Source organism: Mobula hypostoma, chromosome 9, assembly GCF_963921235.1.
Source record: "Mobula hypostoma chromosome 9, sMobHyp1.1, whole genome shotgun sequence".
Classification (NCBI taxonomy): Eukaryota; Metazoa; Chordata; class Chondrichthyes; order Myliobatiformes; family Myliobatidae; genus Mobula; species Mobula hypostoma.
The window spans coordinates 131,779,349-131,794,187 of NC_086105.1; the positions used below are offsets into that span (position 1 = coordinate 131,779,349).

Here is a 14,839-nt window from a genome sequence, read left to right on the forward strand (position 1 = left end):
TTATGAGAGGCATAGATAGGGTGGATAGCCAGTAGCTGTTTCCCAGGGCATGAATAGCAAACACCAGAGGGCTTATGTACAAAGTTAAGGGAGGGAAGTTTAGGGGAGACATCAGGGGTAAGTTTTTTACACAGAGAGTTGTGGGTGTCTGGAATGACTTGCCAGGGATGGTGATGGAGGCTGAAACATTAGGGGTATTTAAGAGCCTCTTGGACAGGCACATGGATGAAAGAAAAATAGAGGGTTACGGGGTAGTGTGGGTTTAGTACTTTTTTTAGGAATATATGGGTCGGCACAACATTGAGGGCTGAAGGGCCTGTACTGTGCTGTAGTATTCTCGTGTCTAGTGTCTAGGTTTATCTTCACTCACATTTCATGAAATTTGTTTTTTTGTAGCATCAGCAGTACAGTGCAATACATAAAATGACTACAATAGTCTTAGGCACCCTAGCAATATACAAGTGTAGATGTGCCTAAGACTTTTGCACAGTACTGTAAATGCAAGCCTTTTTCATCTCCACCCAATGGTAATAGAAGCAATCCACTCCACCAGTTTACTCATGAGGCCATGATAAAGATGAAACTCAAACCCCCAGTAGGAAAATGTTACCCAATTAAATTGTGGACTGTTTCTTGAGTATACGTAACAGTACATTACTGGGGAGAGTATAAAGGCCATTGTCTGTCATATATGATCTGGGTATTTTTGATGCTGGTGTTGGTGCTGACTGTCGGCAATGCTGACATCTGTGTATTTCACAATATTGTCCTGAAAACAGAAAATAAAAGAGAGAAAGTGTGCATATTGAGAGTTTGAAACTGGCTAAGACCATGAAAACAGTGTGCTGCAGTAAAACGACAACCAGCTACTTGATTTTTAAATGGGTTTTCTTAGGATGGCCAGATTCGTCCAGGAGACCAGCTGGTTGCAATTAATAAAAAGTCGCTGATCGGAGTGACGCATGAAGAAGCCAAAAGCATCCTCAAGAAAATAAAGTTGACGTAAGTGGATGAAATTTCATATGGTGGGTCAGTGGTGGGATAGGCACCCTTAACTCAGAGTGATATCATTTGTTCAGTCCCTGTTCCAGAGACAGGAGCACATAATCTGGACTGCCCTTTTCACTCAATACTGTAATGCACTGTAAATAATTAATTCCTCTGGCTCAAATGTGAAAGAAGTGCAAGTGTCATCACTGATTAACTAGACTATTCATACTCTATTGTACTTCTGCACAAGGAGGACAGCATGGTACTGTTGCGTAGAAATATGATATTGTTATACAGAATTGACTTATTGAGTACAGATATTGACCATTTGCTAAACTGTGTATGTTTGAATTCCTTACTTGCAAGATCAATCACCATTCACAATACAGGTGTTAAAAGTCAATAGAAACTACAAGCATACACTGATGACACTTTGAAGTTAGTAAAGTCATTGTCCATTAGTTGTTGGCTGTGTTTCGCATCCTTCCATTATATTCTGATCTCATCTATCTCTGGCACCCACTACTATATAAAGGGAAGCTATTTGTAATGACCAGTGTGCTCAAAAATCTTGGGTTGCGCAAATTTTTTACCCAGTACCAACATGTGTGCACTGAATAATTTCTTCAATAAAACAGTATAAGTAAGCCGGTTCTAAAATCTACAAGACAAATCATTGTCAACAAAGTTCATATCAGAAACCAGAAAAGGAAGTGTGATCATGAAATGTACTTAGCATGCCCGCGAGGAGGGTGGTGACAACCTTTCGTGCGCAGTTTATATTCCTTTGTGTGCTAGTAGCAAAAGGTGTGCGCTTGCACATGTGCATACCTTAGAGGGAAAATTGAAGCTATATTCATCATAGAACTTTCTAGAAAGAGGCTCACCTCAGAGGCTCCACTTGCCTGAGTTGGCTACACACTGCTCTTGGCTATTCTTGCCTGGATGTTGTCTTTAACACTCACCTGACCAAAATTCCCACACTAGCCAATTCTCCTGGCGGCCTGGTCAATATTTAACCATTAGCCAACCACTAAGCAGAAGTGATTTTGACATTAATTTAATTGCTCTTTAGTGGTGCTTACTTATGCACATTAACTTCTGCATCTCCCGTGGTGTATATTTCAAATGTTTCATTGGCTGACCTTCTTAAAACAATTGTGAAAGCTTGAGAGAAGGTGCAAAGGAGATTTACCAGGATGCTGTCTGGATTAGAATATATTCTTTATGAAGAAAAGTTGAGAGGTAGCTTGACAGAGGTGTACAAGATTATGAGAGGCATTGACAGCCAGCACCTTTTACTCTGGGCAGCAATGGCCGATACTGGAGGATATCTGTTTAAAATGAGGGGAGGAAGGTTTAGGGGAGATATCAGAGGTAAGGTTTTTGTTAACACAGAGAGCAGTACTGCCTTGAACATACTGCTAAACATGGTAGTAGAAAGAGATACAAAAGAGATACTTAAAGGACTCGGGTAGGCACATGGATGTAAGGAAATGAGGGCCGTGGCCTATGTAGAAGGGAAGGGTTAGATTGACTGTGGATTGGATTTATATAGGTCAACAAGACACTACAGCACAGTATGACTGAAAGGCCCATACTGTGCTATTCTCTTCTATGTTCTGTATAATCTGGACATGAATATTGGTGGACGGTGTAAAATATGCCATTTTCTTTTTAAAGTTTGTGGAAAAAAGAAGCAAAGGTACAGGACTGGAGGCAATTTCTCTTCTTTATCCTCTTCTGCCATTCAGCATGACTTATCTATGATCCAATCAATGGCCAATGTCCCCTTACACCTTCAATTAGTTAAAGTCTAAGAGTATAAAGTTTAAAATTAAAAACTGATCAACCATCAGCGGCTATTTCTAGAAAGATTTCCAAAAAACACTTGTTTTCTAACTCCATTTCCCTGCCACTTTCCTCTAATTTCTTGAATCCTGTTGTCCAATTCTAGAATGTCCAACATATGAAATAACTTGTAAGTGCCCATAGCCATCTCTGATATCATAAAATCTTTAATCAAATGATTCTGTTAGCCTTTGAATATCAAAAACTACAACCACAGTTTCTATAACGTCTCCTTGTAATTTACTCTCAGAATAGTCCAGGTGTCAATGTTACCTAACCAAAATTTCCACCAGATGTGGTCCATGATTTAGTTAGCTCTATCATAACTTCTACCTCACTGTATCAAGGTAGCCTAACGTTATTAGGGCGTGAGCAACCCAGGTGAAATTATGCCACCATCTGTAGGGAATTTGTAAGTTCTCCCCGTGACCACGTGGACTTCATTTGGGTGCTTCGGTTGCCTTCCACATTCCAAGGACCTATGGGTTAGGGTCAGGGTTAGTAAGTTGTGGGCATGCTATGTTGGCAACGGAAGCATGGCAATACCTGCAGTCTGCCCACCACAACCCTTGAAACTGTGTTGGTTGTTGATGCAAACGACACATTTCACTGCATTTTGATGTAAGAAATAAAGCTAATGTTTAATACTCAAAGGCCAGTGCTCTTTAGTTTTTGTGACTATTTTCTATACACATCCCTGACATTTGAACAATGTTGTTCTTCACTCAACCAGATACCTCTTTGGATCTCCATCGTATCTAGGTATTCAGGAAATACACTGATCTCTCCATTTCAGTTCCAAAGCAGATGACCTCACACTTACACTGAAATCTGTCTGCTGCAGTTTTTCCATTGAATTGTATTTCCATGGTACTTGAAGAGTTCCTCTTCACTTTTCCAGAGTACTGGCTTAGCACAAATGCTCCGGTGAGAAAGTCCACATCTCTTTAGCCATAAATTGGGTGCATGGAGCTGAAGATACAATAGTTGTATTTATCATTTTCCACAGACAGGACAGAATGTCTTTCAGATCATTGAGGGAAGTGAGCGGCAATGGGCCATTTAGCAGATATGCTACTAGTTATTCTCTTTATTGAATCAGAAAACCTTTGCAACTTCAGGGCACTTATATTTATCTCAAAATAAAAAGTGGCCTGCAAAGTTTGACATTCTGGAGAAGATTTACATTTAAGCATGAGTCAGCCCATTGAATAAGTTTATTTATTTATTTATATTATTATTACCAGTTTTTTGTGTTCGTGCAACTTGCCTTCTTTTGCACTTTGGATGTTTGTCCGTCTTTGTGTGTAACTTTTCATTGTATTTCTTTGCTTTAATGTGAATTCCTGCAAGAAAGGCATCTGGGCGTCACAGTAGTGTAGTGGTTGGCGTGACGTTATTACAGCTGGGGGCGTCAGAGTTTGGAGTTCAGTGCTGGTGTCCTCTGTAAGGAGTCTGGACACCCACCCTGTGGAATGCATAGGTTTTCCCCAGGTGCTCTGGTTTTCTCCCACAGTCTGAAGGTGAACCGTGTAGGATAAATGATCACGGTAAGTTGTCCCATGATGAGGTTAGGGTAGGCAGTATTGCCTGGTCGGCACGACTCGGGAGGCGAAAGGACCTATTCCGTACCGCATCTCCAAAAGCAAATCTCAGGATGGTACTGTATATGGTGACATATATGTACTATGATAAGAAATTTTCTTTGTACTTTGACTTGTAAAAATGCATTATGTGTGGGTTTAAATCTAAATTGGTTTTGGGACTTGTTAATTGACAAATCAGTTTTTTAGTAATTGTCCTATTAGTTTGTAATTGTGCATTTTATTAACATTTTTTAAAGGAATGAAGGAACCATAACAATTGCCTTTTTACCAGGCAAAGGACTTTTACGCCGTCAATCCTCGTTACACAATGCTGACGACTCAGCTCAGAGGAACATAGGAAATGACTTCAGTTCTTGCAGACTGAAGGTTCATGTAAGAACTCCCAAGGTTAGTGTGAATAATATTAAATGCGATCATATGAGTGTCAGAATCAGATTTATCATCACTGACACGACAAGAAATTTGTTATTTTGGAGCAGCAGCAATTTCTGTAAATTACAAAAATAATTTCTGTAGAAAAAAGTAGTGTTCATGGACTGTCCAAAGGAGGGTAAGGAGTTTCTGAATCATTGAGTGTGGGTCTTCAGGCTCCTTTCTCTCTCCTCCCTGGTGATAATATTGCGAAGGGGGCATTTCCTGGAGGGTGAGTGTGCTTAGTGATGGATGCCACATTCCTGAGGCATCACTTTTGAAGATATCCTTGATGATGTTACTCCACTCTTTAAGAAGGGAGGAAGGCAAAAGAAAGGAAATTATAGGCCAGTTAGTCTAACCTTTTCACGTTGTTTGTCAATGATTCGGATAATGGAACTGATGGCTTTGTGGCAAAGTTTGCGGATGATACGACGATAGGTGGAGGGGTAAGTAGTGCTGAGAAAGCTACGCGATTGCAGCAGGACTTAGACAAACTGGAAGAATGGGCAGAAAAGTGGCAGGTAAGATACAGTGTTGGGAAATGTATGATAATGCATTTTGGTAAAGGAACAATAGTGCAGACTATTAACTAAATGGGAGAAGGTTCAAACATCTGAGGTGCGGAGGGACTTGGGAGTCCTCGTGTAAGACTCTCATAAAGTTAACTTACAGGTTGAGTCTGTGGTAAAGAAGGCAAGTACAATGTTGGTATTTATTTCAAGGGGAACAGGATATAAAATCAAGGAGGTATTGCTGAGGTTTTATAAGACACTTGTCAGGCTGCACTTGGAGTATTGTCAACAATTTTGGGCCCCTTTTCTCAGAAAGGATGTGTTGTTATTGGAGAGGGTCCAGAGGAGGTTCACAAGGATGATTCCGGGAATGAAGGGATTAACATATTGTGGAGCATTTGGCAGCTTTGGGCCTGTACTCTTTGAAATTTAAAAGAATGTGTGGGATCTCACTGAAACCTACCAAGTGTTGAAAGGACTAGATAGGGTGGATGTGGAGAGGATGTTTCTTATGGTGGTGTTATCCAGAACTAGAGGGCACATCCTTAAATCTGAGGGGTGACCTTTTAGAACAGAGGTAAGGAGGAATGTTTTTAACCAGAGAGAAGTGAATCTGTGGAATTTTCTGCCACAGACTGCGGTGGAGGCCAGGTACATATGTAAATGTATATTTAAGACAGAAGTTGATCATTTCCTCACTGGTCAGGGCATCAAAGGATATGGTGAGAAAGCAGATGTATGAGGTTGAGATGACAGGATCAGCCATGATGGAATGGTGGAACAGAGTCGATGGGCCGATTGGCCTAATTTCGCTCCAACATCTTATGGTGCTGTGACTGAGCTAGCTGAGTCTACAGCCTTTTTAGGGAATGTAAAACAAGAGTCTGCGTTTGCTTTGTACGTAAGCAGCAGTCCTGAATTCATCTGATACCCTTCCTTTTTCTTCATGTGCTTATCTACCCCGTGACTTATGCTGTGACTCAGTGGTCCCCCTTTGCCCCGATTCACAGTATCATGCATTTCACTGTGACTGCTTGATCACAAAATCTGGTCAGTGCTTCAGTGCCAGAGTGGCTCTCTTTCTGATAGGGACTAAACCAAGATTTAATTTGTCCTTTCATGTAGATGGAGAAAACTGAACATTGTTATTTCAAAAAAAAAGGAATGGGTGTCCACTCAGCATACTGGGCAATATTTATCCCTCAGTTAAATCCTAAAAAAAGTTCCTTTTCCACTGCTGTTTATGGGATCTTGCTGTCTACAGCTGACTATTTCTGCATTAGAACAAACATTATCCTTTAAGTTGAACCATGATAACTATCATTTTGTAATGCTACCCTATATATTGATACATGATTCACATTCTCCCCTCCCGGACAGTGAATAGGTTCGTGATTATGGTTGTAGATGGCTTTGGGGGTTCCTGACAATAGAAAGGAAGTTGATTGATCAGAAAGTCTCTCCTCTTGGATAGACATAGTGACAGTGAACACTTTTGAAGTAGCATAGTATTAGAGGAAAGCAGGTCTCGGGAGTAATAACCATGAAACTAGTGGATTGTCTGGCTCATTAAAGAATCTAGCCTGTAGGTGTCCTCAGGTCCACTGAGGAGGATGATTCTCAACTGTCTCCTCAGTCCCAGAACCAGGCTTGTTGTCAAAGTTACTAGTAACCTCCAAATCTATTAAATGAATAAGTAAGAAGAAAACTCTGTGGAAGATGGGTGGAATGTGAATCATCATGTATCATGATATAGGGTGGCCATTAATAGAACATATTTATCAAAGTACAATGCAGGCACCAACAAGGAGTACAACACACTTGACAAAGCAGCCACATAAACAAGCTCCTTATTCTGTTTTGTAGCTGTGTTTGTTAACTCACCACCAAGGACATACATCAAGAAAGATGCAATAAAAAGGCTGGCAGTATCATGAAGGGTTCTACACACCTTGCTCACGGGCTGTTTGTTCCACTCCCATCGGGAAGGAGGCCATGTAGCAAAAATGCCAGGACCACCAGACTCCTGAATAGTTACTTTCTCCAAGTAGTAAGGCTAATGAACATCTCCACCCACTACCTCACTGCACCACCCCCCTCCCACCAATATACAATCCATCTATGTATATAAGCTATGTATTTATATTCATTGTCTTTTATTATTGTGTTCTTTATCTTACTGTGTTTTTTGTGTTGCATCATTTCCAAGTAACAATCATTTTATTTTCCTTTACGCTTGTGTACTGCAAGTGACATTAAACATCCTTGAATTTTGAAACTAACAATTACATAAATAGTACCAAAAATTATTTTCTGCAAGCTCAAGAGTATCTACTTAAAAATAACATGTTATAAATACAATACTTTTGAAGGACAGTCTTCTGTTGTACTGCACTCTGTTTTGCAATATAGACAGCTATGGTTCATGTCAAAACAACCTTATAGAGTTTTTCGAGGAAGTTACCAGGGAAATTGAGAAGGCAGTGGGTGTTGTCTACATGGACTTTGACATGGTCCCGTATGGGAGGTTGGTCAAGAAGTTACAGTCGCTTGGCATTCAGGATGAGGTTGTAAACTAGGTTAGACATTGGCTTTGCGGGAGAAGCCGAAGAGCGGTCGAGGACGGTTGCCTCTCTGACTGAGGTCTGTGGATAGTGGTGTGCCACAGGGATCAGTGCTGGATCTGTTGTTGCTTGTCATCTATATCAATAATCCCCGGGCACACGGGGCTCATCAGCCGTGGTTGACAGCTCATTTAGAAGAAAAACCCTGATCTCAAGGTTCTGCTGCCTTGCGGCTGTACCCACTCATGGAGAAGGCTTCAAGAGTAAACCCCGAGCTGGAGTCCCTACGTTGAGTTCAACTCTGACTGGCAATTCCTGCAATACTAGTGCCAAACTGTATCAGTCTCTGCCGTTCCTTTGGATTCATCAGCTGCGTGGAGAGGGGGAACCTGCTACATGGGCAAATAGCTTGCTCTCCATATTCTACTGCCCTGGCTTGTGTGTTGACCAACAGCAAGGATGCAACATCCATGGTCAACCAACAAAGGGTCTCCTATAAATGATCTGGACGATAATACAATTAACTGGATCAGCAAATTTGCTGATGACAGCAAGGTTGGGAGCATAGTGGACAGTGAGGAAGGCCATTAAAGATTGCAGCGGGATCTGGACCAGCTGGGAAGATTGGCTGAAACAAAATGGCAGATGGACTTTAATGCAGACAAGTGTGAGGTGTTGCACTTTGGAAGACAAACCATGGTAGGACTTACACAGTGAGCAGAACACTGAGGAGTGTGGTACAACAGAGGAGCCTGGGAATACAGATCCACAATTCTTTGAAGTTAGCATCACAGGCAGATAGGATCGTAAAGAGAGCTTTTGGCACATTGGTCTTCATCAATCACGTATTGAGTATAGCAGTTGGAATGTGATGTTGAGTTGGCACAAGACATTGGTGAGATCTAATCTGGAGTATTGTGTGCAGTTCTGGTCACCTATCTACAGGAAATGTGTCAACAAGAATGATAGTGAGCAGAGAAAATTTACAAAGGATGTTGCTGGGACTGGAGCACCTGAATTATAGGGAAAGTTTCAAAAGATTGGGACTTCATTCCTTAAGGCATAGGAGAATGAGGAGAGATTTAATGGAGGTAAACAAAATTTGAGGGATATAGATAGGGTAAATGTAAGCAGAGGTTGGGTGAACAAGAACTAGAGGTCATGGGTTAAGGGTGAAAGGTGAAATGTTTAAGGGGAACAATTTCACTCCGAGGGTGGAAGGAGCTGCCGTCAGAAGTGGTGGATGCAGGTTTGAATTCAACATTTAAGAGAATTTTGAATAGGTATGTGAATGGGAGGGATATGGAGGGCTATGGTTTGGGGGCGGGTCGATGGAACCAGGCAGATTAATAGTTCAGCATGGACTAGATGGGCTGAAGTGCCTGTTTCTGTACCGTAGTGCTCTATGACTCTGTGGAATACTCCTTTCCTGGTTCTGAGGAGGGCTTAGCCTCTGCTGGTGACAAGCTGGCTGATACTCATTGACAAAATGGCCACTTGGATAACAACCAAAGAGCTCTTGCCACCTTTAGGACTCCATCACACACTGTGGCTTCCCAAGAGAATGAAGAGGAAAAAAGTGGCAAAAATGTGTCCACATGCCTGTCCATTCTACTTCTTTGTAGTGAATCTAGGTCGTATCCTTGGTTACTAGTTGTAATTTACCAGATGACCCTAGTTTCTCAATTTCAAGTTGAATGTGACTCAGCTATCAAAGATTTTCTAATATGTTGCAGATAAAATGTCAAAGTTCTCGTTTCTTGTGAAATTTCAAACAGATTTTCTGAGCTGTTGTTCCTTAATCTTCTGTAGTAGGCTCACCATTATTTGTATTTACTTCTGCAGTCTCAACATGAAGACCATTATCTCGTGCCTTCTCAGTCACCGGACATCTGCCCACCAGAGCTCACTGCCTCAGGTATCTATCAACGATGGAGGAGAAATCTACTGAGGTTGTTTAAGTTATATGGTTTTAGAACAGTGTTAACCAAACAATGGGTAGTTCTCCAGTTCATTCTGACTTCCCACATTTCCTCTTGGATTAAGCTATATTATGCCATAAGGTATCCGTGTCCAAGTACAGTATACTCAGTGGAAAAAAATTAAACAGGGTCTTTTGACCTCCAAATGAATGGATCATGAGGGCAGCCATTTCAGTTCTGTTTTCTGATTGGTTGGTTCACCACATTTGTTTGCAAGAGTTTGTCCTGATAGGGTGGATGTGGAGAAGACATTTCCTATGGTGGTGGTACCCAGAACTAGAGGGCACATCCTCAAAACTGAGGGGCGACCCTTTAGAACAGGGGTAAGGAGGAATTTTTTTAGCCAGAGAGTAGTAAATCTGTGGAATGCTCTACCACAGACGGCGATGGAGGCCAAGTCTGTGGGTATATTTAAGTTTCCTGATCAGTCAGGATATCAAAGGATATGGTGAGAAGGCAGGTGTATGGGGTTGAATGGGATCGAAGATCAGCCATGATGGAATGGCGGTGCAGACTCAATGGGCTGAATAGCCTAATTCTGCTGCTGTGTCTTATGGTCTTGGTTCTTCCTGGTAGAAGAGCCTAATTCTCTTCACTGTTACCAGTTACTGCCAGCTCCAAGGCAGTTCATGAGATCTATGGTAAAGCCTCTGTTAATGTTCATGTTTTGCAGCCACATTGATGGAGATAACAGAGTGGAGTAAGCAGGAGTCAATCCAGCAGTCAACCTGTTGTGTGGCTGATGCAAACGTCTTAGCAGACCCTCAAATAATCTAACAGGTGCCAGCACTTGGAGCAGGGATGTTGCCATGACATCCTGTACTTTTCCCACTGATGAAACAGGGAGTTCAATACGACATGGCCTTGCTCTAGGCATTTTGTCAAGAGAAAGACCTTGCTATATTAAACTCTCTCTATTCCTTTTCCACATGACACTCTCCCAAAAAGTTTCCTCCCTTTTAATCCTGGCATTATCTCTTTCCAATGTGAACCAGGAATGTTTTCAAAGTCAAAGCTCTCCAGATTCAAGGTGACCCGAACTCAGTAGCCGAGATACTGTACACAAAGGATGCTTCAACTTGCACACACTCCAAGGACAAGCTCCAAGATATTGTTGACTAGTTCACTAAAACACATGAGGGAATAGGCCTTACACACAATATCCACATGACCAAGGTCCTCTATGAACCATTTCTACTTCAGCACACTATTGTCCAACAATAAAGATTTATGACGAGATCCTGGAAAAGATTGACCATCACATCAAAGGAAGACATCAGGGATGACATTCACCAGTATCTTCAAAGGCACCAACACAGTATTTGTTGATTGAGCAAAAAGACTATTTGAAGATCAAAACCTCAGGTCTAGCGCAAAACTTGTCCCTTGGGCAGCAAAAATCCTTCAATTCCTATACACTTCTGAGACCTAGACTACCTATAGTTGGCATTGTAAGGCTCTACAGGATCACCACCATTATCTCTGTGAAATCCTGTAAATTCACTGGAAGGACAAGTGAACTAATGTTAGTGTCCTCTCCAAGGACAACATCTCCAGCATTGAGACCCAAGTTACCGTCAGTCAGCTATACTGGGTTGGTCGCTTCAGTTGCACGGAAGACACCAGACTCCCAAAAGAGGCACTGTCCCGAGCTCTGTCACGGGAGGAGGTTATTGTAACTACTGAGCCAGTAGTACAGGCAGGTTCTGGACCTCCTTAGGCAGGCAGTCTGACAAGGTAGTTTAAAGTTATAACGAATTTTATTTAAAAAATAACAGTTTTGTTAAAAACATTGTACATAGAGAGGCGAGTCAGATTTCACATAAAATACAGCTCCTGAGCCATCATCAGACTGAATAAAGTGCAATAAAGTGCGTTAGGTGAAGTTTCTACACCAGTACCTCAGGTTTACAGGGAAATTTAAGACCAGCCATACAAGTAACACAAACTCAAGTTCCGCAAAAGGTATTAAATAAAAGGCTAAGGCAGTGACTCACACAAAGACCTACACTGTCCTGCAGTGTACAGAAGGAGCTGGATAAGAAACACACCTCACACAGGTACACATGGTCACTAAAATAAATCAACCAGAAGGATCAGCAATGCTGCCACTCAACTCCCCTTCTGCACTGATAATGGCCGAAGCACACGTGGTCAGCAACCATTTAAGGCCGCCTGGGGAGGAAGGTCCCACGCTATTTTCCCTCCTGCTGGTAACAACAGGCACAATTCTCTTTTCCACCTGGCTACATTATCACATACCAGTGATCTTCTCAAACCTTCCTTGAGGAAGTGCAACATCCCACTGACTCCCAGGAACCGCAGGTCCTCGCCTGCTCGAAGCGGAGAAGGAATATTGAGAATGGCATTGATAACCCTGAGGCCATGCTTCAGGAGTCCTGTGCAAAAGGCAGAAAGAGTGTACCACCTCACGATCTACTCGCACCTCCATCCAGTCAGCTACCTCTTACCTCCATTGGCCACAAGTCTCAGCTGATCCAGGTGGAAAATGTAGATCCGGGTTGAATGCAAAGAAGATTGGCTTTATTTGTCATGTGTACATCAAAACATACAGTGAAAGGCATCGTTTGTGTCAAATCAAATCAACAAGGATTGTGTTGGGGGCAGCCCACAAGTGTCGCTTCCAGTGCCAACGTAGCATGCCCACAACTTTCTAACCCTAACCCATGTGTAATGTGTACACCCACTGTAGCGTAGGTGGGGTGGCATGGTAGCATAGTGTTCAGCTGAATCACTTTACAGCACCAGCAATTACCGATCGGGGTTCGATTCCCACTGCTGTCAGTAAGCAGTTTGTACTCTCTTTGACTGCGTGGGTTTCCTCTGGGTGCTCTGGATTCCTCCCACTGAGAGAATGAGGGTTTTCAATTTGCCATTGAAAAGGATATCACATTTTATACAAATTATCAAGAGTAATTCTCTTTTATTCCTTCACTTGCAGCTGCCAAAACATCCATCCCAAAAGAAGTGCCCTGCAGCAAACTGAAAGTCTGCCTGGATCCTCATGTTCGGTTAAAAATGGACAAATTGGAGTTGGTAAGTATTCCTGTCTGTCTTCCTCCTCTCTCACTCCCTTTCTCTTATTTCTCTTCCTTCTCCTCCCTTCTGTCACCTCATCAGCTCTCAGCTGCATCATAATTTCCACCCTTCTGACATCTGACACCAACTGCCAACCAATCGTCGATCTGCCTATCACGTGCCAGCTCCACCCTTCCCCGTCACCACTTTACACTATCTGCCCTTTAGTCCTTTAGTCTAGAGATGAAGGGTCTCGACCCGCAGTCAGCCATCCATTTCCCTCTACAGATGCTGCCCGACTTGCTGAGTTCCTCCAGCAGCTCTTTTTTTTGCCCCTTTAAATAAAGATAAAGCAGTGTCCTTCTGAAAGCTTTTTTTTCTTCATAAAGTGCTTACGATTGGCAAATGAAATTCTGGATGAAGCCATCCACACCGTTGGATGCCACAATGAATTTTTAGAACCCTTTGTGCATCAATCAGAGGAGATCCCCAACTTTCAGTCCTACAAACAGTGGTGTTGTGTAATTGAATTCCTCGATAATGGCCTGTAGATTCAAACAGGTTGATTACATTGGAGTTATTCAAACAGACCAGAAGAAAACCTAATGCTGACAATGAGTGTGAAGTCTTCACCTTAAAAACTTTTAAGGGTACGGAAATTCTCAAACCTTAAAGCTGATTAGTTCACTAAGGCATTGTCACAAGGGTGAACTCAGCTATTTTTCAGTCTATTATCTCCATAGGTCAGGGTTCACCATGGATGTTGTGTTCTAGCTGTTTAGATATGCAAGCCAGGGCAGTACCATATGGACGGTAAGCAGTTGCCCATGATCTCCCCCTCTCCACGTATCTGCTGAACCCAAAGGAACGGCAGAGACTGATACAGGCTGGCACCAGCAGCGTCGCAGGAGTTGCCAGTCAGCACTGAATTGACTTAGGAGCTCCAGCTCCGGATGTTTCCCTCGGGGCTTGCTCCTGAAGCCTTCCCCATGAGTGGGTGTAGCCGCAAGGCAGCAGAGGTTTGAGATCAGAGTTTTCCTTCTCCTAAGTGAGCTGCCAAACATGACTGTCGAGCTCGACCTGCCTAGAGCGATTGGTTTTAAGACGCCAGTAGCACGCCTTTGCCCCTTCTCCTATCAGTAGAAATGATTTGGCGGTGCTGGACTTGGTTGTCCAAGGCTATTTGAGACAGTCACCATTGGGAGCATTTAATAGGTAGTTGGGGCTTACCCTCATTATCACCCCATGGCTATAACAAACTTAAGGAAGCACAGTCTATTAATATGGCCAAGTTATTTCTTGATGTTGAAAACTGGAGGCAAACCAGAATCCCAGGAGCATTGATTTGTGAATATTCTCTGGTTTGATGAAAAGGTAAAATCTGAAATCCTCTTTGCCTGCTGTGGATTCCAAGGCACAGTGTGTTTAAACATTGCCTCAGCTTGGGGCACGAGATTAGATCTGAACCCCATCGTTCAGTCCTGCTCAATCAGCACCAGGCAGAAGGGATGATGGAATGGAAATACTGAACAGTGATCATCTAACCAATGTAGAAGAGCATCACATTGCACCTCAGTAATATTCTAACACGGGCTGTAGTCGGACCACACTCTCGCTGTATGTAGCTTTGTCTGTTACAGCATCCTCTCTGTTGCAGGCACTAAAGTATCTAGGGCTACCTGTCACAGAAGAACAGAGAAGAGCACTGAAGCACAGTCTGAGAAATGACTCTCAGGGAACTGTAGCCTTCGGAGGTAAAGACGGCTTTTTAACTAAAATAACACTTTAGGTACATTTATCCATGTTTTATTGCTGCAAGAATCTATTTCACAGGAATTGCTTTCTCTAAATAGAACTTACTATGATTATTATCAGCGTAG

At 42.4% G+C, this 14,839-nt stretch overlaps 1 protein-coding gene across 1 annotated transcript in view; it reads left to right on the forward strand.

Moving 5' to 3' along the window:
• Positions 1–14,839, forward strand: part of si:dkeyp-72e1.9 (syntaxin-binding protein 4) — a 132,316-nt gene that overhangs the window by 81,944 nt on the left and 35,533 nt on the right. Inside the window, exons 9-13 of the mRNA XM_063059192.1 lie at positions 896–1,002; positions 4,685–4,835; positions 9,784–9,856; positions 12,883–12,977; positions 14,617–14,713. Of these exons, the coding sequence (XP_062915262.1) occupies positions 896–1,002; positions 4,685–4,835; positions 9,784–9,856; positions 12,883–12,977; positions 14,617–14,713 (523 nt within the window). The remainder of the gene's footprint in view (positions 1–895; positions 1,003–4,684; positions 4,836–9,783; positions 9,857–12,882; positions 12,978–14,616; positions 14,714–14,839) is intronic.